At 44.6% G+C, this 26,471-nt stretch overlaps 2 protein-coding genes across 18 annotated transcripts in view; one reads left to right on the top strand and one right to left on the bottom strand.

Moving 5' to 3' along the window:
* rgs19 (regulator of G protein signaling 19) overlaps nucleotides 1-8,796 on the top strand; it is a 26,277-nt gene extending 17,481 nt beyond the window's left edge. For 7 of the 9 annotated variants that reach the window (XM_035645027.2, XM_035645026.2, XM_035645029.2 and 4 more), the window contains 4 exons: nucleotides 1,911-2,083; nucleotides 2,593-2,691; nucleotides 3,087-3,321; nucleotides 5,158-8,796. In XM_035645027.2, the coding sequence (XP_035500920.1) occupies nucleotides 1,911-2,083; nucleotides 2,593-2,691; nucleotides 3,087-3,321; nucleotides 5,158-5,346 (696 nt within the window). In that variant the 3' untranslated portion in view covers nucleotides 5,347-8,796. The remainder of the gene's footprint in view (nucleotides 1-1,910; nucleotides 2,084-2,592; nucleotides 2,692-3,086; nucleotides 3,322-5,157) is intronic. The other 2 variants (XM_047331369.1, XM_035645021.2) reach the window with 2 other exon arrangements.
* The window catches only part of tcea2 (transcription elongation factor A (SII), 2), a 111,068-nt gene that overhangs the window by 18,131 nt on the left and 66,466 nt on the right, over nucleotides 1-26,471 (bottom strand). For 4 of the 9 annotated variants that reach the window (XM_047331367.1, XM_047331368.1, XM_035644632.2 and 1 more), the window contains 8 exons: nucleotides 18,896-18,958; nucleotides 17,438-17,543; nucleotides 16,691-16,790; nucleotides 16,358-16,512; nucleotides 15,390-15,446; nucleotides 14,787-14,941; nucleotides 14,164-14,310; nucleotides 12,568-14,077 (listed from right to left, as the gene is read on the bottom strand). In XM_047331367.1, coding sequence (XP_047187323.1) covers nucleotides 13,991-14,077; nucleotides 14,164-14,310; nucleotides 14,787-14,941; nucleotides 15,390-15,446; nucleotides 16,358-16,512; nucleotides 16,691-16,790; nucleotides 17,438-17,543; nucleotides 18,896-18,916 — 828 coding nt within the window. In that variant the 5' untranslated portion in view covers nucleotides 18,917-18,958 and the 3' untranslated portion in view covers nucleotides 12,568-13,990. The other 5 variants (XM_047331364.1, XM_047331363.1, XM_035644627.2 and 2 more) reach the window with 5 other exon arrangements.

Genomic DNA, 26,471 nt, shown 5'->3' with positions numbered 1-26,471 from the left:
AAAAAGTGTTGGACCTAAACATCTTCAGCGACATCTACAAAAACTAAGCGATCCAGGGTCCTTCGTCCGGAACCCAGAGTAGAGGAACCTGTGTGTGTGTGTGTGTGTGTGTGTGTGTGTGTGTGTGTGTGTGTGTGTGTGTGTGTGTGTGTGTGTGTGTGTGTGTGTGTGTGTGTGTGTGTGTGTGTGTGTGATGATCTTTGGGTGTGTTTGTGTGATCACAGCTCAATCACATGATGCATCACATTGCCCGGTCTGTCTCCATACCCGCTCTCTTTCACTTCCTCTATTCTACACGGTGTCTCTCTCTCTTACTGTGCCTCTCTTCTTCCATACCCTCCTTCTTCCCTTCGTCTTGTTTACTCCCATCATCTCTTCCTTGTCATCTCGGGATTTTCTCGCAAACAATTCATTTGTTCTCTCTCTCTCCCTTGCTCGGTCTCTCGCATCATAATTTGACCTCCCTCTCTTGTTTTTTTCCTCTTCTGTTTTTTCATCACTGTCTCGTCCCCCTCTTGTGCGCACACAGAAGAAAAAGGCGAATGCCGACATGAATGTGGTCGAATCATTTATTTGTTCATCTCAATCTAAATCTGAAGTCAGTTCATTCTAAACTGCCTTACGGTCCACGTTTTTTTTTCGGAAACCTCAAAGCACACAACTGTGCCTCCAAGTCACAAAAATCCGCTGCGCCGCTTCATCTCGCTGACAAATCTCTCTTTCTTCTCCACTGCTCCTCTCCCTCGATTCACAATTAGATTATTATTATTAGCATGTCTGATAAACAGAGACGCACAGTGTCTAAAGCACGGAGCGCGACTGGAAGTAATGTTGCCAAATGCACATTACATAATCCGGAGCTCAGCAGTTGCTCAAATCCCGTGGAGGATTTGGATCGCTGGACTCGAAGTGTGTCTTTCACCGTGAACTTCTAACACGACGCTGACCCACGAGCGGTTGGTCACATCAACCGCGCCGTCTCCGTGTGATTACTGTACACAAAAGGATGGTCACGTGAAGACAATTTTTAGCCTCCGTCGAACACAGTGTTGTTGTTGGAGCTCAGGTTTCATCTTCATATTCACGCTCGCTTCTAATTCTGTCAGGAACCTGTTTTAAACGTCGCCCTGTAATGCTGTTCATCCACAACACTCATGTCCACTGGATGTGGCTGTGGCTCATCACCACCAGCAAAAGCTGCCTGAACTTTCCCAGGCCTTCATCAGGATCCACCTCAGCTCCACAAATGGAAAAAATGCAACGTTTAGGGGTTTTTTTGTTGCCGGCGTTTAACAAAATTGTTCTCATATCTACTCGAAACGACTAAATGGATAAATGTGGCACCTGAAGTTCACTCTTCAGGTCATTCTGAAGTCCATGTGGTATCTATTAATATTTCCACCGTATATTATATGTAGTATATGTAGTATTATTTTTAAATTCTTCGTCTTTTATGTCCATTTTAATGCTACGTTATATTTCTACTCCCTCTTACTTTTCAGAGAGTAATGTTGTGTTCTTTATTCTGACACATTATTAGTTTACAGCTATAGTTGTGGTTACTTTTCAGATTAAGATCCTACGTTAAAAAATAGACATATTATAAGTATAAGCTTGAACCAGTAGCTTCACACCGAACATAGTTTTTTCTTCTTCTGTCCCACTACATCGTTTATGTCACGACTCCCCAGATTAATCTTGAGGCTCAACTACTACTTATAAGGAACTAGAAAAATGACTTAACAGTATATAAAGTTGCTCCACCTCCAGCAGCAACAACCAGTGTGTTAACAATTCATTGTTGTATTACGGAATAATGGAGAAGGAACTTGTAATAAGAGTATTTTTACATTGTGGTATTGATAGTTTGGGACGATCTGACAGTTCTCCCTCCCTCTCTCTCTGCGCAGTACACTGGTCCGATCCCGGCCGAGCGAGGGGGCGAGCTGGCCATGGGGGGAGGTCGCAGCGAGACCTCGGCACTGAGCGGGACGGGAGGGGGGCGGGACGCGACCACTACCCAGAATTCCCAGCGGCCCAACGCCTGCTGCTTCTGCTGGTGCTGCTGTTGCAGCTGCTCATGGTAGGAGACACACACGGTACACACACTGCACGGACACAGGCAACTACACACAAACCAAATGTAGTGTCACAGTATGAAAGTAAAAGGGTAAATTAAGTCTAGTTACACTGTCACGTATTGTTTGGCATAAAATATGTCTACGACAGAAAGTCCGAAAAATATCACAGTATATGTAAAAAATACATAAAGACGTATAGTAGTAAAGATATCATAGTAAAATAAGTCAACACATTTCATAGTATAATCATAAAAAATGTCATTGTTTAGTGAATTAATACTATAGTCATTAAAAATGTATAGGGAGTCATAAAATTTTAGTTGAAAAATGTCCCAAGTCGTAAAAAATGTAATTAAATTAAGTCATACATTTTTTATTTATAGCTCTTTGAGCCATTAGTCTTCTGTCAGCTGTGGTGTGTGTGTGTGTGTGTGTGTGTGTGTGTGTTTTGTTTGTTTATGTGTGTGTGTGTGTGTGTGTTTCCTGTCTGAAAGCCGTTTTATCATGTCAGTCTCACTGTCAGGAATGAAGAGGAGAGGCGGAGGCGGCGGAGGAGGAAGAGAATATCACAGGACACCAAGATGGAAACCATACCAAACTGTGAAGCCTGGTGAGTCCGCAGATGTCGACGTGACTTGGTACAGTCATCAGGGTTCGTCCTCTGGGGACCATGGAATGTCTTTACAAATGTCACGGCAATCCAAAAGGGTCCGGCCAACTGTTGACATCACAGACTAACATCTTCAAGCTTGGCTGAAATTGTGACAAAAAGAGATTTACAGATGTACCAGTATACCATAAATCATAATATCAATTTCTAGAAATAGAGCGAAAGCATCCAAAAACATTTTCTCACATCAGAAATGTCACAAAGTCTGATGGTGACATTTCTTATCGTACTACAGTTCGAGCACTTTGGACCAATCAACACAAAGGTACACACACAAAAAACGGACTGAATTTGTAAATGAACCAACCAATCAGGAAGCATCTTCCCCTTCGCAGCACCAAACCCTCAATGGAAGAGATCCGGCTCTGGTCTCAGTCCTTCGACAAGCTGATGAGGAACCCGGCGGGCCGGAACGTCTTCCGCGAGTTCCTGCGGACGGAGTACAGCGAGGAGAACATGCTTTTCTGGCTGGCCTGCGAAGACCTCAAGCAGGAAATCAACAAGGGCGCCATCGAGGAGAAAGCCCGCTCCATCTACGAAGACTATATTTCCATATTGTCACCAAAAGAGGTAGGTTTTACACCTGTTCATAAGGGCCCGTTCTACTGGTTCTGCTCATTTTTGGTTAAAATAAATATAAATATGATATTCAAATGAATATTTGGCTTTGGTTTCATCTTGTTTTTATGCTGTTACACATGATCATCGCTTTCGTCATTTTTTTTTTCTTTCTTTTCTCATCTTTCAGATTTGATTGTGCAACATGGGTCATGCTCTCCAGCAATGACACACGTCACTTAAATCTCTTAAACGCACCGTTTAGTCTTCGCCAACCTCTGTTGCGTCACAGTCTAAAAATCCCTTTTCCAATTAAATTCTTGAAAAACAAAGTTCCAGGGAATTCCTACGATGCTGTATTTATTCCCCTGACTTGCTTTTAAAGTTGGAGTGTTTGATTATATTACTGTTTGAATTCATTTGAATTCTTAGAGATCATTGTAAGTTAAGGGGAGATGGGGTGACAAGGCGGTCAATCTAGTGTAATGTTGGTTTTAAGTCTGTCTCCTCTGTTCAGGTTCTCCGCCTACTGTTTCTTTTACACCTTAAATGTTGATGTGTGCACACGCAGCACATGTTGCGTGTGCAACATGTGCTGCGTTGTCAACTACAACACGTGCGCGCACACACACACACACACACAAACAGTGAGAAGTGGGGGAAGCATTGTCTACTTAACTGCAATTTTTAACTGGCGCTCTGTGTGTGTGTGTGTGTGTGTGTGTGTGTGTGTGTGTGTGTGTGTGTGTGTGTGTGTGTGTGTGTGTGTGTGTGTGTGTGTGTGTGTGTGTGTGTGTGTGTGTGTGTGTGTGTGTGTGTGTGTGTTTGTGTATGTTCAGACACCACTGTATTTGTAGGTACAGTTGCCTGCATGTGTCTTATTGTGTACGTGTATTTTAGTGTGTGTGTGTGTGTGTGTGTGTGTGTGTGTGTGTGTGCGTGTGTGTGAACTGAATGTATCCATAAAAAACCTCTACTGCCAGAGGGTGATGAGAGCAGCAATTTTTAGCTTCCTGTAAACACACTACACTACACTACACACACACACACACACACACACACACACACACACACAGACACACACACACACACACTGAAATACAGAGATAACTAGACATATGAGTTTGGCAGTGAAGACGCATTCCTGACTGTGTATTTGCATGTCTGGCCTTGGTACAATGCCTATCAATGTGTGTGTGTGTGTGTGTGTGTGTGTGTGTGTGTGTGTGTGTGTGTGTGTGTGTGTGTGTTTGTGTGTCGTTCCCTAATAAGAGCAGATGGAAAACATAAGAGAAACGGTTTCCCTTTAAATTTAATCAAGCTGCACCAGAACCTCAGGATATCATTAATATGCCTGATGTGTATCATCGAGAGCCATGAATTATTCTGTGGGAAATCAGTAGAAATGTTCAAGAAAGTTTTCAAAAATAAATAAAAACACTGGATTTCGAGTTTCGTGGAAATTCATGGTCATTTTTGTGTAATCATACTGAGACACAATCAAACCAACATCACGTCAAACTGATGGTTCTGTTTCTTTGGGAGAATGGTCAAAAAGGTCAGTGTGTAGACTTTGGGGCTATATTGGCAAAAGTTGGAAAATATAATATTCATTACTATGTTCACATGAATGCACCGCCATGCTTCTACGGTAGCCCAGACAGGACAAACCAAACACTGGGCCTTTGTTATTCTACCTGAAAGCCCCCAGAGGCTCTCCCTTGAGGAAGAAGAGGGTGAGGCGGGGGCTGGATGCCTCTGAATCCTCCACACTGAACCTGAACGCGTCACCCACACGTTAATGTTTCATCTCGCTTCTTCGCTAAAGTCAATTTCCTTCCCCCCCAGGTGAGCCTGGACGCGCGGGTGCGAGAGGTGATCAACAGGAAGATGCAGGACCCGACGCCGCACGCGTTCGAAGACGCCCAGCTGCAGATCTACACGCTGATGCACCGGGACTCCTACCCTCGCTTCCTCTCCTCCAGCATCTACAGGTCGCTCGTTCACGGCGGCTCGCGTACCTCCTCTGAATCCTAGTCCCTAACACCGCCGCCTCCTCCTCCTCCATCCTCCTCCATCCTCGTCCTCCTCCTCCTCCTCCATCCTCGTCCTCCTCCTCCTCCGACCCGACACTTACAGGACTGGTGCCAGATCATTTCATCCCTCCCCTCGAACACTCTTCCTCCTGGTCCAAAACTTTCCAAAAAGAATGATCCGAGCCATCCCCAGGTCACTTCTCCCTTTTTCTCCGAATGCCAACTCTCTTCAATTACTATAACTTTGAGTACTGTTGCCAAGACCATTCCTCTCTCCTGTTGACTGCTCTCTTCTGTATAAATCTTCCTTTCAGCTCTTGTTTCACTCACCCCCCCCCCTCCTCTCCAGTCAAGCCTTCAAAAACAAGAAAACACATTTTTATTATTTTATTAAAATAGATGTTCAACCGAGAATGCAATTATTGTGGGAAAAAGTGAAGAAAAAGTGGTTACATTGAATTAGAAAAACAATGTTGGGACGCGGGGTCATTTTTTTTTGTAATTTGGACAAATCATTCCAAAAATATATATTTTTCTATTTTATACCATAAATACTTCAAAATCTCTGCAATTTGATTTTTGGCAACATTTGTTAAACAGTAGCGAAGCCGTTAAAGTAGATACAGTACAATTTATATTCATGAAACGTGAACGAACGTTGGCTCAGGACTTGTAATGTCTTATACATCTCATTATTGTTATTAGATACTAACATGAACTTATGACTAGAGCCGACCAAAAGCGCAGTTTTAAAAAGGCAGATATTACTACTTGAGAGTTTGAAGAGAGTCAGTGATAATAAGTGGACGGATATTGGCTGTGAATGTCAATGAAAATGCATAACAGGCCACTTTTGATCAGTTTGACAAAAAAAACAAGAAAATGTGAGTGAAGGTCCACTTTGGTAAACAGAAAGCTTTGGCAAAAAGTCCTTAAATGAATGACAGTAGAATTTTTACTGTCACCTGGTCGCAGTACTTTTAATAATGGTTAATAATGAGCGATCACGCTGTCGATCAGGGTTCCTTCAATTTGATCATTGATGAGTTGAAACTAGGATATTGATTGAACGGGAAGTTTTAAAGTTGAGGATAAAAACTCGTTGTTTCCTTATTGGCCGTGTAAATTTTCAAATTTGATGGTTTCAGTTTTATTTTCATCTTTAAAACGTACAAAAAAACCGCCTGAAAGCTCTTTACCTCCTTCTCTCTGTCCCTGTCACCTTCTGTCACCACCACCTCCCGCTCTTTCCCTCCATCTTCCCGTCCAGTGTTTGTTTCCGTCACCGAGCGTCTCTTCTCCTCCCTCGTCGTCCCCCCCGCCTCGACATCGACTCCTGGGTGGAGGAGGAAGTGATCGGGGATGTTCAAAGTATCTCTTCTGCCCATCATCTGCCGTTCCTGTGGGGATGCGGTACGTTTTACCTTGGGGAGAATTTAACCCACTTCAGGGGGAGAAACATTCTGTGCCATGGATTTTTTAGCGGATTTTCTTCACCAATTCCCCCCCCGGTGACCGTCCCCACCGCCTCTGAGAGCCAATGGAAGTCGGACGCCCGCTGACGTCTGTCCACCTCGTCGCCTTGTTTTTCATCCTTCACTTGCCTCCGCTGTATTTCGGGACTTGACGGGAGGCAAAAATTAAAAAGAAAAGATGGATGCTGTCTCATTCCCTTTGTTTCCCCCGTTCAACTGGAAAACACCAGGTGCTCCCACGACAACAAACTCTGTCCTCTATTTGTCGTTTATCTCCCCCCCCCCCCCCCCCCCCCCCCCCGCCCCTCCTTTGCTGGATTAATCATTACACTCCTGTGGTAAACAAACAGACGAATGGATGGTCACTTCCTTCCGACTACTGATTTACAAACGGACAAGAAATCTATTTTTTAAGAGAAACACTCTATATGGAACATTTGAATTATGTTGAGTTTTTTTTTCTTTTTCTCCCATTCTCCCCCATTTCCTGGATTTTTTTTTTTGCAAGAAGAGGAGGATTCCTCTGAGGCTGTACTGATCCCCACCCTGAGCAACACCACCGGCACTGCAATAAAACACTGGAGTTAAAACACACACACACACAGACACACACAGACACACACAGTACATGCACATGCACACATCTACAACATTTGTGTTACTATACTTCCTGGGAACTTTCAATAACCTATTAATACAATTCCTTAGTCCCTAGAGAGATACGGCTACATGATGAGCAAAGCAAGGACACTTCAGATTCATTGTAATATTTCAGAATTTTAGATGATATTCTCTGACCCGTGCAGTTACAATAAGAAGAAGGATCATGCAGCCTGCTGAGGTCTTTAGCCTCCATGCAGTATCTGACCTTGTAAGTTGTTTATCCATATTTTGGGCAAAACATCCTTTAAATGTAAACTTCATGGTACAGTTTTCCAGTATTCTCGACATTTTAGTTTTGATTTTATGAAATTTTTAAAATTGTAGAGATGGAACAGTCATTGATTAGGTGATCGACAGCTTCTGAAATGTGAACATGTACAGCTGGTTGGGTTTTTATATTATTTTCAACTGAAAACTGCATGTTTGGGATTTATAAACATGAATATGTCACTAAGGGCTCATCTGTATAATTATATGTTCATCTGAACATATAATTAGCTTTTTTTTTCACGATTGGTTTTAGACATCAAGAAAAATAACTCGGATTAATCAATGATGACAACATATTTTTGTTAAAACTACAAATCCCAGTCGAAATTCTTTTGACCTGAAGCTGCATCAAGCAGTCATATGGGTGGATGTAATTATCATTATCCAACATGAAAACACTGATCATTTCATCTTCTAGTTTGGTAATGGTAAAAAAAATGCATACATATGAAAAACAAATATTGATTTTTTTTATTTTTTTTTTACTTAGAGGCCTAAGTTGTCCTAATAAGAATAGTAACACACACACACACACACACACCAGGGTGGCCTACCTGGGCACTGCTGCTGCTGACCTCTGCCTCTGTGACCTCTCACCTTTGACCTCACCACTGTCCGTCGCCCTCTCAGACGCCTGCTCCTGATTGGCAGCAGGAGGCCGCAGGGCTGATCTGTGGTTGGTCGATTCAGGAATGAGGGGAAATCCAGGTGCAAAAAAATATTAAAGATATATTAATGACAAACAACTAATAAAAGTATATATATATATATATATATATAGAGAGAGAGAGAATAAAATAAGAGCTGTTATTTGAGATGGGATGCCTGCACCCTGTGCTTCATGGGAAATGTAGTTTGAGGAAAACAAATGTTTGTAGTTTGTCTGCGGAGACGACACATTTCAAAAAGGAGATGCCTCCGTCTTCACCAGACTGGTCACTCAGAATGCATTTATCTTAGTATTGTTGATGTTATTTATTTTATATTTTGTTAAAACTGTGATTTTAATTGTACATATATAAACGGAAACCATTGAACATCCAGTGAGATCCAGCCTCGTTTGTTTGGTGTTTGTGTGCATGGGATTTTTCTTTTTTCTCTTTGTCCTTCATAACAATGTTTTAGAAGACAATCTTCTATTCTATTCTTCTTCCATCTCTTTTTACGTCAACCCTCCGAAGGGTGAGTGAAGTATTGTGTTGGCTTCTTTCTACAATCGGTCAGACCAGACCTGAGTTTGTAGTTTGAATTATTTTAGCAACGACCCAAAATTGGACGCTAAAAAATTTAAATTCAATAAACAGGATGTGTGTGATCAGAAAGCAGGTGGTTGTTTTGGGCTGGAAGAGGAAGAGGTTTGTCTCACCGTGTGTGTGTGTGTGTGTGTGTGTTGGAGGTTTTGAGGTTAACCCCAGCTGCAATAGGCCTCTGCAGCTCCGCCCACACTGTAACCACTGTGTAAATATGAGGACATGAACGATGGTGAAGCAACTCTCGGCGAGCATTAGTCAGACGACCGTCACACGTACACACACACATTCAGAATACACACACATCTGCCACCGCTAAAGCAAAACCTCCAGCACAAATGACTTTATTCACGAAATGCTAAAAGAAAAAAAAATATTCCTCTCCTTTTTTCCCCTCGTACTATTTTCTAGGTTCAGTATATGTCAACTGGAGTGTTTCTAGTATTTCCAAGAAGGACTTTCGGTGTAATTATTTAAATTAATAGGAATGAATTGTGATGTGTTTGTCCATTGTTGATATGTTCATTATGGGGCTGGTTTCTAAAGAGGGGGGGGGCAACAGTCAGACGACCTTGGCACTGAGCCGACGCCTGGTGGCCGTGTGGACAAGGGTTGAGAGGCGGCGATGTAAACTTCCACCTCACAAACATGACAATGCTGTTTGAACATGAACTGAGCAGAGACAGACTCCCAGTGTTGATACTCCCAACAGTCAGTTCCTCAAAAACACACACACACACACACACACACACACACACACACACACACACACACACACACACACACACACACACACACACACACACACACACACACACACACACACACACACACACACACACACACACACACACACACACACACACACACACACACACACACACCAAATCCTGTGTGTGTGTGTGTGTGTGTGTGTGTCTGGTCTTTTTCCACAGTTCACCGTAACTTGATCTGCTTGTGTTTGGGATCAAGTCTCTCTGTGACAGAGACACACACACACACATACCTACATATATACACTGTACACTGTACACACACACACACACACATCCTTGTTTTACCGTGTCCATAGGGACCCGCTCTTGACATTCCCTCGCCCCCTTTGCACTAACTCTCACCACCTATAACCTGAATCAAACACTAATTCTAACCTTTAAACCCAAGTCTTAACCTCAAACAGCCTTTTTACCTGGTGGCGTCCAGAATGTTGGTCCCCGCAAAGCTGCCAGACCCCATGTGGGGACCCGGCCTATGGACCCAGAGGAACAACGCACAAGAAGACGAGAGACAGTGTCATACTAACCTCCACATTGTCCCTCAAAAAACACACTGGCTGACAATTCTTTATCGGTCAATCAATTTGTTTTTCCTTTCGTTAGCCTTCTCCCTTGTTTCCTGTCGATCTGACGGATTCTTGTCACTGCCAGATGTTATCGAGAGCTTTTTGTTTTTCCTCCTCCGCTTCAGAAATTCTGGTACCTTACTGAGCGTTACAGGATGTCCACTCCACGGAGCAGACGAGTCAAAATAGAGCTGGATTGATAAAGAACAATGAAAATGCTGATGTTATCTGAACCGATCCAATGTGAGACTTGACTTGACGTACGATACAATTTTGATTCGCTGTGTAAAGCACAAATACGCGTTTCACACTATTCTGTATCCAGAGCTACGCTCTTCGAAGAACAGCATAAACACAAGCACTTGGCTGCAGCCTATTCTCATCAAGCATGAGGAAACAGCTAACGTCAGCGGAACACGAGTGTCAAACAATTCGTTGAAACTCCAGTGTGTGATTCTCGTACTTCACTAGCGGCATCTGGTGGTAAAGTTACGAACCGCAACCAAGTGAGCACCCGCCAGGGGACACTTTATGGTGGCGCACACCGCTAATTCCCATTTCCGCAGCGCTGGAAATTCAATGCGAATGCGACGTATTCTGGACCGTTTACTGCAACAACCGATTTACTGCTGCGTCCCACTAGACCTCGGAAGCGCTCGGACGTCCGGGTTTGGTTCACAGTCACGGTTATGAATTGCTTAGATTGATAACGCACAGCTAGTGCAGTACAAATCCAGATTATTGGAGAGAACGTATGACTGAAAAGATCATGACCAAAAATATCACTTTTTTTTATTTTTAATATTTCCTTTTAGTTTATACGGTGGGTTTTTAGCCGCCGTTTCCACCCGTTTGCCGTGTCAGACATGATTCATCACCCTTAACCGTACAAGTTCTACGCAAAAATTGGTCAAAATCCAAAAATGAAACGGTCAGTTTGATGCTTGCACGCTGGAGCTCAGATGTAACCATGTTTTTTTGTTTTTTTTCAATGCAACTTCCAGCCGCACTGCGTTCCGTCTGAAACACATGACTTCAGTCTGTGTTCCATCCAGCGAAGGTTTCACTCGGACCCCCCCCCCGACTCGTCCAAGTGTCCCTCCACCTTCCTCCCCGTCTCTCTCCCATGCTCATGTATGGGAAGAGCTCGGCGGTGTGTTTCCACAACAAACACAGCAGGAGCTTCCTCTGCTCCGCTTTTCTCGCCACGTCTCACCACCCACGTCAACATCGCGCCGGCGTCACTTGGAAAACCGAGACGGCTATTTTTCCTTCATGAGACAAATCGGTTCTTCCCGTCGGGTTGTAAATCCGGTCGAGTGAAATGAACTGTCGGTGACACGAGCACGGTCCGTTTTCATCCCAGTGATGGATGTCGTACCGGGCCAGGTTCCGCGGACGCGTCGTAGTGGGACAAGCCGAGGGTGCGACCGGCCACGTTAGCGATGGCGACGCGTTCAAGTTCAAGTGTCCCAGTGAGACGTCACAGTGGGACTGAAGGTCAACGTGAAAAATGACCAGGACCCTGCGACTGGAGCATCTGAACGGAATTCAGCCATCGTTCAGTTCATTATGTGCATCTGTGCCTGTCAAAATGTCTCCCAGATACCGCGACTCCTCGCCATCGTCGCCGTTCATCCCACGCGACGCCAACACATCTGCCAACTCAAACATTTCTTGACACATCTGCCATCTACATGTACGTCTTCTTCCAGTTTCCAAAATGGATTTTCAGCTCACCATGAACACCAAACAGGTCAGAACAAATGAAGAAAAGAAAAAAAAAAAATCACCTTGATTTGGTTTTTCAGTCAAGAGCAACTTTAATAGAAATGTTAAGGGCAAAATATGTGGCAGCAAACATGGCAAAGAAAGGCACGTCCACTGTTTCCACAAGGCCTAAGTGTGATTCAAATCTGGCTTAAAGCTTCATCTAGCGTAAGAAATAAACTCCCAAGTGTTTCGTACAAAACAAATGAAAAACCAATAGACAACATGAACTGGCATATTTTTCTCTCTCCAAATATATTAGTCTTTAAGTTTAAATATAAAAAAAAATATACAAAATAAATATTAACTAAATTCATTTTTAAATCCAAATTCAATTCACTTTAGCTAATTTGCTTCATGATGGAATAATACACACACACACACGCACACACACTCTCTCTCTCACAAACACGCACACACACACACACACGTCCTCTTCAACAGAACTGAAAGAAAGAAAGAAAGGTTGATCAGTAAAAACACAAGTTAATTTGAGATTAATCAGCAGTACAGTCCACTGGACAACTGAACGACTGTAGAGGAGCCCTGTGGAGTTTTCTTGTAAAGATGCAGCTACGTTTAAATTCCCCGTCACTCACCAAACTCATCGTTTGGATCCTTGAGGTGTGAACCCAATATTTCGACACATCCATGTTTGCTCCCTAGCACTCTTCTCCTCCTGCACCGTGTCCATTGGCACGTTGCAACATGAACTGTGCAGATTAACAGATTAGCAGGCAAAGTGCTTTTGTACATGCACAATGCAAACACAACGAGGAGCCACTTGTAAGGAACATCGCTCCGTTGTCCTGCTGGTGCTGGGAAACTCCACAGGGAACCTCGAAGTTTGACTTCTCGTTGTCAGGAACGTCCGTGTGATGAACCACCTTTATTGGACATTACATCACCAACTCTCTGCAGCTTTTTACGCTCTTTCAGCACCTGGTTCTGGTGTCATGGCACGCACACTGCTGCAGTCCGACAACAGCACAAGCAGAAAATAGTGACTGAAAGTGGAGCATTTAAAAACTACATATTAACCCGCAGTCATTTCCAAATCAAGCCGCTGCCTCTCATGACTGTGACGTCGTGTGGCAAGATCACTGGGAACACGCGTTAAAGACGCTGAAAAGACTGGCGCTAATTCACGTCCTTGTCAATTTAAACGTACGGTCAATGTACAGACAAATGGCCGAGTAACACAACTTTGTGTAGCTTTATTACACTTATGTATGTCAGTTCAAAAATGTCGTCTCTTTTTTTAAATGCTGGAGCTTTAAGTGCTTGACCAACAAAACGAACTACCCGCTTCACCTTGACCTAGAGCCAGGAGCTAAATGAGGGGGGGGGGGAGGGAACAGGAAGAGGAAATATGGAGAGGAAAAGAGAGGGAAGAGATGTAGGGAGGAGGGTGAAAAGGACAGCAGAGGAGGTATGGGACCAAAACAAGAGCTGCGGGAGCGGGGCGGGGACGAACGCTGCGACGAGGAGAAGAGATGGAGAACGAAGGAGGAAAAGGAGGATGAGGAACGGAGCAGAGGGAGAGCGAGGAGGACACGGAACGGAAGCAGGAGTTCAAACTGCAGCGGCGTTGAAAGGAAGGGCTGTGCGTTAAACGAGCCAAAGCCTCTGCTGCCATCTTGTGGTGAGACTTTGTAACGGAACATTCAGAAAAGGAGCGGAGATTGACTTGTTCGTCGAGGCGTTTTTTTTCCCCAAACTCCATTGTGTATTTCAGTGAGTCCTGCAATTTCCCACAATGCATTTCAACAGGAAGGATGAGGGGAAGTGTTCGACTGAAGTTTAACACCGACTAGTTATTACTCATTTTTTCCCTGTATATTAAGTCTTGATCAATCATCCAACCTGAATCTGTTAGTAATGTTTTACCTTCCATCGGTTGCCGCAGCTGTTGCACAACACAAAGGTGGTCATGGGCTCATCAGCGCTGCGGGTCTGCACCTACAGCACACGTGCAGAAAAATAAAAAAAGTTGGTTAAAATAACAAGATAATGATCAAAGCCCTGTCCTTTTTGTGCGTCTCTACCTGTGTGTACGTGCAGCTCTTCCCGTGACACTTGTTGCAGATGAACATGTCCGTCTCACTTCCTCCGACCTTTGACAGCTGATGCTCTCTGATGGACTCTTTGGTCAAAGCCTCTCTGATCTGCTTCAGCTCCGCGCTCGCCATCTCCTGCGGGACTCAAATATTTGCAGAGATAAACTACCTCCTTTGCCACCGCACAGCGGGCTCCCTGTTAAGTGCAACCTGTGAGCCAGTGTAAGAACACTACTGTTCAACTACTGGACGCTCAAATGACGAGTCTCCTCCAGATGATGCCATGTGCACTGAAACTCACTCGTGAATGAGTTCATCTATGAGTCCGAGCAGACGTTTGTGCCATGTTTGCAGGGACTCCCTCGATATGTTTTGTTCACGAGGAGAGTTGCTGATGACCTTGACCTTGGACCACCAGTTCATCCTCAAGTCCCAGGCAACGCTCAAGGACGTTCCTGATGTGGAACGTTCACGAGTGGGACGGACGGACGAACCCCAAACATAACGCCTGAGGCCACAGCTGTCACCGGCACGGAGGCATGAAAAGGCACATCTGTACTAGACTAACCGAACCACAAATATACTCCAGGTGCAACCCCACAGTGACTGACCTCGGCGGTCATGCTGGCGATGCGTTGGGGGGAGATGTTGCCGCAGAGGACATTGCGCCGCAGGTCGGGATTCTTCTGGTCCTTCAGGTTGGAGATGCGGCTTCGTAGACGGGTTTTGTATTTAATGTCTGTGGACTTGAACTCCTGGAAGATCTGTGAGCACGACGGGCAGTTAAAGACCCAAAACACTACGCGTAGGTGTCCTATTTCTAATTTACCATCAATCATATTTTTCGTGGTCGCATCTTGATGATGCGGCATTTTGACACAGTTAGTTTCTGTCGTCCGATGGTTTTATTGCACAGACCTGACGGTCTTTTCATCTCACACCTGAGGATGTCTCACCATGTCATCTAACAACGGACGTCTGTATGAAATTTAATAACAAATAAACACCCGGTAATTGTTAGGACGTCTCATTACAAAGTGTTGAGCGCACAGAGCAACGCTTCAAAAGGAGCTCACGTGTTTATCCAACAAAGTGCAATAGACCCCGTCAACACACGCAGATTCAGATCTCTCTTCGTTCAGGCGTGACATCGTGTTCTGTCTGTTCAAGTGCATCCTGGGTAATAGAAGTTACAGCGTGAGGTGAAAGGATATGTTCTTCAATCTGTGCTGCGAGGTGATCGCAGTCGACTCCAATGGTCTTGTGGTCGTCTGAAACACAGAAACACACAAATGAATTGACGTTTTACCAAAAACTACAAAGCAAAATGAATGACAACGGGATGAAAAAAAATTCTAATAAGTCAAGTTTGTAACACAACATGCATTCAGAGACTGTAATTTGATTGGTTTTGACTCAATCAATACAAAACACAATCACTGGGCAATACATTTTTGATGACAGTTCAAACCCAAGAATCCCTTTTCTAGAACTTTTGCACCTTCTTTTTCATGTGAAGTGACCACGAGTCCATACTACAACAATTTACCCTTTGCCGACGAAGGCTGCGCAATACTATTAAACCCTCTAAGGAAACTGCTAAAGAAACTTTGAGTTGAGAATAATTCCTCCAGTTTCTCAAGTCATGTGAAGCGGTTTGATTAATCGGCACGGCCATGTAGTAACTATCCTGGAGCTTTTGATGAAGTCACGTGAGCTTCATCTGCAGATGGAGGGTGACAGATTTTTATGGAAATGTAGATGTCCAAATGTTCTGAGCACTTTGAGAATCGGCTGATGAAGACCAGGTCATGTGAAAGCTCCAGAACAGCTGCTTAATGGACGTCAGGGTCACATCGTTTTCTCAACTGATTCATTCATGCTCTTAACCAGAACTAATGTTGTGCGGTAAATGACTTTACTCATTTGTAGCCGACGGTCAGTTTTATCCGGCAGCAAACACGGAATATTTTACTGCTTGGTGAAAATTATCCTTTAAAGAGATGCAGAAAAAAATCTACATAAAACTGAGCCAGAGATCCAGAGACAGCTGATTCTGTTCATATCATACTGACTTTAAGCCACTGTGTATGAGCTGCTGTCAATGTTCCATTATTCATCATTTATTCACTGGGGAATCAGAAAAGCCTGCAGCATCGCGGGAACGCCATCTTCCCCTCACCGTCAGTCTGCAGCGCGGCCACCAGCAGCTCTCGGCACTTGTTGCGGACGCTGTCGGTGGTGACGGGGGCGGGTGGGAAGGAGGTGACCTGGGCGGGAAGGGCGGGAAGGGTGGGGGGGGTGGGGCTGTCGGGGGTCTCCTCTGACTTCTTACTGCTGAGGGGGAATGGGGGAGGAGGAGAGATGATGAAGAGAGGAGTTTAGTTGGCCGAGGGAAACGTGACGTGACGAGTTCGAAAGCAAAAATCCACTTTAATGAGAATCCGTCAGTGTTCGACCGCGACCTCATCAAGTAACAGCAGGTGCCAACGAGTGTCATCACTGTGCGACAGACCTTTTCTCGCTGCTGCCAGAGTCCTTAGATGTGGACGAGGACCTCACGGGAGACCCCTCCTTCTTCTTCTCCTTCTCCTCCGACTTCCCCTCCGATCCATCTGTGGATAACACAAACACAAACACACATATTATGAGCCCTGACGTCCCTACATTTCACACATGTACAGTCAAACGTGTGGAGTAATTGTGGGTTAAAACATTGATTCATTAAAAAAGGTCCATATATTTGCAAATACTTTATCAAATAGATTTAAAGATCAGTTGAATTGTGTAAAATATTTTTTTTCGGAATTTTTACATGATCATCAGTAAAATCAAAGCACGTGTGTCTGCAGGTTCACTTGTAGCGTGACAGTATTCAGCACTCACTCACGTCAGAGGAGAGCTGGATTTGTTGTCGTCAATTACGAAATTGACATGACAAAATGGATCATTTGCTGAATTTGTAGGGACTAAATCAATTTTTCAAAATCAACAGGTGCCCTCGCTCTCATGGTCTAAAACTTAAATCGGCTCCTCGCAAAGAAGAACAAAAGCACACGACACACACACACACACACTCACACACACACAAACACACAACAATCACCCACTCACGAACACACAACACACACGAACACACAACACACACACACACACACACACAAACACACAACAATCACCCACTCACGAACACACAACACACACACACACACTCACGAACACACAACACACACCGACTCACGAACACACAACACACACCCACCCAGCAGTTTCTTCCAGGATTTGATGAGAACTTTGGCGAGAGTCTGAACCTCTTCATCTGAACTCTGCTTCCTCACCGCGTTCACGGACATCCCAACTCTGGTGGACTACAGACAGAGAGGGAGGGAGAGAGAGAGAGGGGGGGGGGAGCGAGAGAGAGAGAGAGAGAGCTTGATTGGCATTTGCGAGAGACCACCAGAATCGGCAGGTCCCCCATCTTCACAGATGAAGCACGGTGTGAGACGCCGTGGTGAACGTCATGCTGCCTGTGACATCATCCAGCATGACCGGGCTGGTGGTGGGTCAGCGATGGCCTGCGGAGGCGTATCCTTGAAAGGCCACAGAGCTCCATGGCGTAGCCGGCGGTATCCCGACAGCGGACAGGGATGAAGTCCTCAGAGCGATTGGCCCTTCGTTGGTGCAGTGGGCCCTGGGCTCCTCCTGGTGCACGGCAGCGCCCCGGCCGCATGTGGCCAGAGTGTGAAGGCAGTTCCAGGTTGAAGGGGGCATTGATGCCATCGACTGGCCCTCTCGTTCCCCTGACCTAAATCCCATCGAACACCTATGGGGCTGTCCAGGAGCTCACTATGCCCTGATCCAGGTCTGGGAGGAGAGACCCCCCGGAGCATGCCCCCGACCCGTTCACACTACCGAGTCACATTATGAGTTGCCGTGATAAAAATCACGCAAGTTGGATCGGCCTTAGATTTTCTGTGTGAGTCTGAATCCGGCCCTCAATGGGTTAATGAATAATGAGTTCATCATGATCTGATTCTAGTGTTCCCTTCATTTTTCTGAGCAGTGTTCATGGGCAGTGACAGTTACATTGTTTGAAAGGGGATTTATCTCTTTTCTTATGTAAGGGCTGCATTAATGACCCTTTAAAGACTTGTCCACATATTGCACAAGACATCTAGTCTGTTTAAATATCATCTGTATACAGATGGTGAAGTCGAAAAGATTTGCTCTCCAACGGTAACACTTTGCACCAGGCCGTGCATGCAGCCACAGGCCCTGTGCAGGGACGTTTCGTCTTCAACCCGTATGTAGACACGAGGTCTCACACACACATACACGCGGGACTTAAAGAAGCTCCAGGATTAAAGCCGATCATTTCAATGGATGTCGGCATGGACGTGAACTAGTACTTGGTGTAACAATTCAGACGTTCACGTGGTGACGGTCCAACTTGAAGAAACAACAATATCAGGCCAGATGAAGCCGTTTTTCAAGGCGTGTTCTGTTGCATTGTGTGACCACACCTGACAGTGAGGTCACAGTGTACGGGAGTGCACTTCTACATCCCCGCAGTGCGGTGAGAAGCTGCCGGAGGGCCGTGCTTTGCTTCAACACGCTCAGTAGTTAGTCTTAGTTCTGGTAAGTACTGTCGGGTCTTGTCGGACTTCAGGTGAACTCGACGAGGTGGGTGTGACGCGTCGCGGCGAGTGGAGTCACTTACCTGCAGGGTCTCCAGAGACATCTTGATGTTCTTCAGTTCCCTCAGCAGGTCGAGGGCACCATCCTGAAGACACAAGCACACGACGACCTCCGTGTTAACGTTCAAACAACGGCAGCTACAACGAGCCTGGTTTTATCGGCTATAGAACGAAACAAACTAAACGGAACTAAATGCAGATCCTGGTCCGTGTGGTGGAAATGAGTTCCTGCCAAGGTTCCTAGGTCCTGGAGAAAGTCGGCACTAAATTGCAAAGTGGGAAGCTCAAGTTGAAGCCCCCAGCGAACTGACTCTGTGGCCTCCAAGGCCCAAATGGAAGGATGACAAGGAATACTAATGATAGAAATCAAAAGCCAAGATTTTGTCCCAAGACTTCCTCCCAAGGCTGAACAGCTGTCACCCAGACACAAACGTCAATTTTTTTCTAAAAGTCTACCAAGAGAATGACAGTGGCACAAGATTGAAGATTTTCTCTGGGAGGACTCCTACTCGCTGTTGCACTGCTCAGCTTTGGACGGTTGCAACATTGAATATCCTACGTTAGTTAGCCGGTTGCTTGTTACTCTCTCTAAAGGGGCAGGAAGCGAAATCTGCGAATATTTCCTCACCGTCCGTTAGCTGTCACTTTTGTGTGAACGCCGGGCAAAAAAGAAATTGGGGTTTTCGGCTCAGCCCAGGCTCTGTAAATGGAAAACCAAAAAACGGTGCGGACCGCACCAGACAATACCGCGTGTGCAGTTTGTTGACATCACTCGTCGACACCTTAAGAGACGTGCTAGCAGACGGCGCTGCAACTCCGCGGTGTTGGCCGCGCGGTTACTGGTCGGACTCCTGACGTCATGAATCAAGTGAGAAGTGGAGTGATTCTCTCATAGACAACAAAGAGAGAAACAAGCTTTCTCCTAAATCGCTTATTGTCCCAGGGGGAGCTCACTGCACCTTGTGGTCAGATGTTGAAACTGCACGTATTGACATCACAGCCACAACAATCAGTTCACCCCACAAAGTCCCAGACCGCTGGTTTAGTTTGGTGATTGAAGCCATTTAGAGTCGGAACTTTCTTTAATCTGCCGCAGTAAAAGTTGCTGATGTGCTGGCAGCTGCTCCAGACCATGGACTGGGTTATAAAATGGGCGTAATCCCCGGGTCTCGAAAAAATGAAGCCCATGCAGAAGAAGTGCCTGAAGCCTGTATTCTCTGGGATGACCAGCAGGGGGCGACTCCACTGGTTGCGAAAACAAGTCCGTTTTCCATAGAAGTCTATGAGAAAGTGACTCTTCTTCTCACTTGATTCATAACGTCAGTAAACATTTTCCTGCGGAGTTTAAGGTTCAGTCTCTAATTTCAAATCTTCTCCAATACAGCACGGTGTTCGTTTTGTGACTTGTGGTCTCATTCAGAGTGAAATGGATGATAAAGCAACGTATGCATTGGAGCGTGGACACAGCGTGAATCAGAGTTGGTACCGTCCAATGGGGGAATGGTTGCAGGTGTAGGTGGGAGCCAAGTGGACAAGTTCTCAGTGAGAACCATCCACAGCCCGATTCCTCCGTCTGGTTCCAACGAAAACCAAGATGGCGCTTGCCAAAATGGAAAAAGACTTGAGGCTTCAAAACAGCAGTTTTCGCAAGAAAAACCAATGGGTGACGACGTCACCGTGGCTTGCCACTTGATCCAGTCCCATTATATATTCAGTCAGACGACAGAAAAAGATAAAGTTCAATCAACATCTCGTTAATTGTATTTTTTTAACTTCACCTGGAGCCAGAATTGGTTTTTCGTTTTTGTTTAACTCCTGTAAACGCAACGTCAAAATGATATTGACACAGTGTCAAAACCAAACAATGTCTCGCTTACACACATTTATAAATATAACCAAATAATGAAGCCAAATAAGCCAATCAGCTCATAGACATCAAGTCAAATGTCCAAATAGAACCATTACGCATGTGAACTAAGTGAAAACTATCAGTTACACAATTAAAAACACAAAATATATATATATATATATATGTGTGCCTTTAAAAAAATTCTGTCTACTTATACATACATATAAACCGAAGCTTTGCTTCTCAACCCGAGGTCGAGTGAAGACGAGAAGTGATTCCAGGTGCGGACGTTTGAATTGGCACCGGTCGGGACCAATCACCGCTGTGATTTATGACCACACCATTTCTCAAAAAACACACACGCAAACACAAAACAACCCGTTGGCACTATTGTCTGGGCGATTTTCCAGTGGAAACGTAGACCTGAGCAGAGTTCCACCGCGCTTCCAGAACGCTCCTCCGTCTCTCGGCGGCGGCGCGCGTCACCTGACCGCCTCCGTGGTGCGGACGCAGCGCCGCGCCGCGCCGCGCCGCGCCGCCCGCGCGCACTCACCGTGTTCTTCTTGTGCACCATTTTGTCCAGCTTTTTGGCGATGCGCTCCACTTCCTGGTCCTTGGCCATGGTCGCCGGACTCCGCGCCGTCGACTGTGCCCCTGTGCGGCGCGGGGAACCCCCTCTCTCTCTCTCTCTCTCTCTCTCTCTCTCTCTCTCTCTCTCTCTGCGCACAGTCCGCCTGTCTCATCCTCCACCGGCCGCTGCCTCCCTCTCGTGTGTTGTTGTGTGGACGCCGCGGGACACTGGGACTTGTAGTTCTCACCCCTTCAACCGCGTGGGAACAGTGACCCGGTGCGGGGGAGACTCGGACGGGCCTGAAGGATTCTGCACTCATAAAAAAAAACAAAAAAAGTTCCTCTCTAGCATGGACACGTGTTGGGAATAAAAGGAAACAAATTCTCCCTGGGAGAAATTTCTCCAACATTTTCAAATGTAGCGATGTCACACGTAATGTTTTGAAAGAACCTAGTCGCAGAAGTTGAATATATTGTCCATAACTACGTGCTCATATAATCACCTGCAATAAAAGGTCCGAGGTTTTTTCCGTCAACCCCGAAGGAGTTGAGTGTAGTTGCACGAGGTGGACCTGACCTGCGCGTGAGTCGCCATGTTTGCTTGTTGGCTGTTGCTCAAGACGGGTCCAGAGTACGTCGCGTTCGCGATGAATTTTTTCAGACGCTGCCGGAAACCCGGAAATGGAATCGGCGGTGCGCCGCCCTAAAGTGTCCCCTGTCGGGTGCTCAGTCGATTGCCGTTTTGCAACTTTACCACCAGATGGCGCCAGAAAAGTACAAAATTTACACACCAGGGCTTTAAAGTGTATTGTATTCACTATTTATCCCTGGACACATGATGCTGGGGGATGTGATGATCAGTGTGTCCGTCCGTCTGTAACAAAGACTGCATCAAAGATGATCATCGACGGTAAATAAAGATGGACGATGCGGGAAAATTCTAGACTGTAGGCTATATAGAAATGGACATAGTCACCAGGTCTGGATAGTAAAGCCAAATGCGGAAGCGCCTAACAGCTGTATTCTCCTGAATGTCCAGCAGAGGGCGACTTCTCTAGAAGTCTACGAGAAAATGTCCTTACTTCTCACTTGATTTATAACGTCAGTAAAAAAAAAATCCTGAGGAGTTTATGGTTCAATATTAGTTCCACGTCTTCTTCGATACAGCATGATATAAATTTTTGTAAATCTGGGTCCAATTTAGAGTATTATAGTATAACAATCATTCATTCCAGAGTTTGGTTTTTATGCAGTTAACAAAATGGACGAGTTCTCCAGAAATCCCTCTTCCTCCACTGTGCGTAACCTTAGAGCCCTTTTTACTTTGCTATAGGAATTTGTACTTAATTTGAACACACACTTAATAAATCTTTGATTGCAAACAGGTTTGCATGAAAACATTATTTGATTCAGACTTTTTTAAAATAGTTTGAATGACAACTTGTTGAGCTTAGATTTCATAAATGTATCCACACCCATCTCGCCTTGACTAAACATCGCTTTCTTGTACAAAACTAAAATATGAATCCTCCTATAGGACTAAGACATAAATCTCTAGATGTATGAGTACAGTAAAGAAGGACGTGGCGATGTAAAGCTACATCCGTGATATTTCAGAAAGCAACCACCGAAAGACATTTCTTTCTGATAAAGGTGATACACACAGAACCTGATCGGAAATGAAAACAAGCAGTCTGGGCATTAATGACTGACTCATGTGGAACCTTTGTTTAATCATGGTGAAGATTATTTCTCTAGATGAAGATTTGAGCCATGCATGTAGTTACTGTGTCCTTCCTCTAGAGGTCAGCGTTGTAATGTCTTTTTTTACTTGGTGGACCACAAACTAACGTTGTGTCCAGGAATCGTGCGAGTCCATACTCATTCAACATTCACCATTTATTTAATACTTTCATTCAACGTGGAGAAAACAAAGCTCTGCGCATTTCGGTTTTATCATTGAATTAAGCCAAAATGTGTGAAACATAATTTTTTTTCTAAATATTTCTTTATTGACCTTCTTCCAATTCCACCAGCATTATAAAAAATACATTAAATATAATCTTTATTCACTGAATTTAAATAATACAAAGAAGGAAGGAGGCACCGTTAAATAAACAAACAAATTATAAAACCAAAAATAAGATCTGATCAACTGGATAAAGTTTTTCTAAATAAATAAATGTTACAGTTTTAAAAATGTTGGATAAACTAGAGGAGGCTTGAAGATTATTTAGCATGAAATCAAATCAATTATGTTTTTTTTGTCAATAAGCAATTCAAAGGCTTCTCATTTTGTGTATAAGAGTGAATAATCTACATTTCCTTTCTGTTCCACAATCCTCTTCATAGTCTTCGCATTTTCTGACATTTCTCGGATAAAAACAAAACGATGGCCTCACAGAATGAAGTGTTTTTCAACCTTTGCTTGTATCTTAGCAAATGCTTTTGATTATTTTCACTTCAGAATTGAAAATGAAATAATCTGAGAAAGGATGGATGGTCGGTTGGTTTTAAATTCTTACATCTATACAGATATACACAGAGTCTGTTTACCGATGTCGGGAAGTAGCTTCTACTACATCAGCAAATTTGTATAAAGGCCTTTGTTGCTCTAGGGGGCGCTCTGCAAAATCGGATCAATTCTTTTTAAATACAGTATCGCCCGCTCGTCATATTTGTTTGAGGCTGAAGGCCACTGGCATAACAAAACCCAGTGTCCAACTGAACAACTGGTGGCAAAAGTTGCATTGTGGGTAATGTAGGTGCTCTGTAGTTCTGTGATGAAGAATCTGTGGAATGATAGGAAAGATAATATCTCTGCTCGTACTACATCGACTCTGATCGTTTCAGTAACTGTCCCACGACGCTGTAGCAGCTTAACGTCGAGCCTGTTCATCATCTGTTTCAGGACAAGAGCTGTGATGAGGTGTTACGAGTTCACATTCGGGAGTGAGAACCAAACGTAGGGGAAGACCCGCTGCTCTAATATGAGCAAAAGATGCATCCTGGAACAAAGGGGGTACTGATTAATGTCAAGAAGGAGCGAAAATAACTGGAAAAATGTCCCAAATAGTTCACGTAATGTAGAACAGATCAGAGTTTTAAACAAACTTCCCCTGCGCTGCCTGCCAGCGACAGCTCACTGCAGCGGTTCTGTCTCCCTCTAAATCTGAATCAGACTCTCTCCGTCTTGCGTTCGAGACGGGTAAATCTTTCTTGGAGAAACTTTCTCTTTTCATTTGTCTGCAGACAAAGACTCCAGCTCAAGCTGAGGATCTGCAGAGCAGAGCTGACAGTGACATGGGCAGCAGCTGCTGGGCGAGAGAGCCGCCAGCCTGACTGTGTGTGTGTGTGTGTGTGTGTGTGTGTGTGTGTGAGAGACGAAAACCATCGTCGTAACAAAATTAGTCGTCGCACACACACACACACACACACCCAGTCAGAGATGGTTAGATGTCCTCACAGCTACAGAGAGGAACTCATCCAGGAGCAGCTCCTTCATCCTCCTCCTCTCTTCCCATTCCCCTGCTCATCCCTTCTGGCTTTTCTTCATTCTTCTCATCCTCCTCTTTTATGCTCCTCTCTATTCTCTACTCATCACGTCTTTCCCGTTTTCATCTTCCCTCTTTTCCTATTTTCATCCATTGTTTTTTCTCCCGTCCTCATCTTTCCCATCTTCCAATTCATCCCCACCCTGGTCCTCCTCTGGTTCCCTCTCTTTTCTTTTCTCCCATCCCTCTCCCTACCCTTTCTTCCTTTTCCATTCCATACCTCATTCATTTAATTCTCCCCTCCCTCTTTTACCTTGTTCTCATCTCAGCTCGTCGTTCTCTCCTCATGCCATTGTTCTCCATCATCTCTTTTTCTCTCTTCTTCTCGTCCTTTTACCTTTGGTCTGTTCATCATCCCCTCTTCTTCTTCTTTTGTCTCATTCGTTGTTTTGTTTGCCCTTTCCTCCCTCATCTGTTTTCCTTTCTCTTTTTCCCCTTCACTCTTGACTCTTTTTTTTTATTTTTAACTTGTTTGAACAAACAAATCTTGATGTCTAACACATGTAAAGCGTTCGTCTGCTGCTTCGTCTGCTGCTCGTTGTTCGTTCAAACTTTTTGCCGGTGACTTTTTCTCGTTGTTTTGACTTTACGAACCCTCAAATTTCCATTGAAATGTATTCCTTGTTTAGTCATCGTACACTTCCCGCAGATCCGAGTCACCAGGAAGACCGCGAGTCCCGTGTTACACGATGTGTGTACGTGTAATGAGAAAAACATGGATCAGGATTTCAACAAATGAATAGCGTTGTTTCTTTTCTTCTTTTAATGAAGAAGATTGAGAGATTTGTTAAAAGTTTAATATCTTGAAGAGCTTGAATTACTTTTCCTGGACATTGTGTGAGATGCCACTCCATTGGGCCTGTTCTCCACAACCAGATGAACAGAACCAGGTTCACCAGCGGCCTCGGCTTCCTCTCCCCACACTCATTCTAGAATTTGGCGTAAAACGTGATTTGATCGGCTGGTTCCTGCATTACTACTTGAAAATGGGAGGAAGCGGAGGAACCACAATGCTCGTGACGTCACCCCGTTGAACATGAAAGAGTCTCCAACGCAGTCGTCGACTACTCCATTATGGCGGCACTAGGACCAAGTGGTCACCATTTCCAGCATCAAAAGATGTAATCATTAGTCTGTATTTCATTAGAATACAAAATACAGTATATGACACCTGTGGCTTTAGCCCGACAAGACCATTGGAAATCTTATTGTTTGCACTTTTATTTCGATTTAATTAGATTCAAAAACCAACTTTCTTTCTTATTTTGCCGCTCCTATCTGTAAAAGTTACCGAATGTAATTAGCCTTCGGCACGTTGCTCACATGTGGGCTAATATAATTAGCCTCTGTTCTGATGAAGCTTCGCCGGACTCATTTACCATCAGAGAGGAACAAGGAGCCAACGCAACACAATACTTGGCCTGCTTTCTGAGGGAAACGAGAATGGCTCCATCCATCCAATAGAGAGGACACATCCTGTCTGAGGTCATTACAAGCAGTGACTCCATAGATCTGGTGTAGAGTAGAAAGGACACTTCCCGGTGCTGAGGGGTCAAAATGAACAACTTGGGATCAAGGAGAGTGGGCACTTCCTCCTTCAGGTGGTTAATCGCCGAGACTCCAGAG

This window comes from Scophthalmus maximus, chromosome 3, assembly GCF_022379125.1.
Source record: "Scophthalmus maximus strain ysfricsl-2021 chromosome 3, ASM2237912v1, whole genome shotgun sequence".
NCBI lineage: Eukaryota > Metazoa > Chordata > Actinopteri > Pleuronectiformes > Scophthalmidae > Scophthalmus > Scophthalmus maximus.
This window is presented reverse-complemented; position numbering and strand designations above follow the sequence as displayed.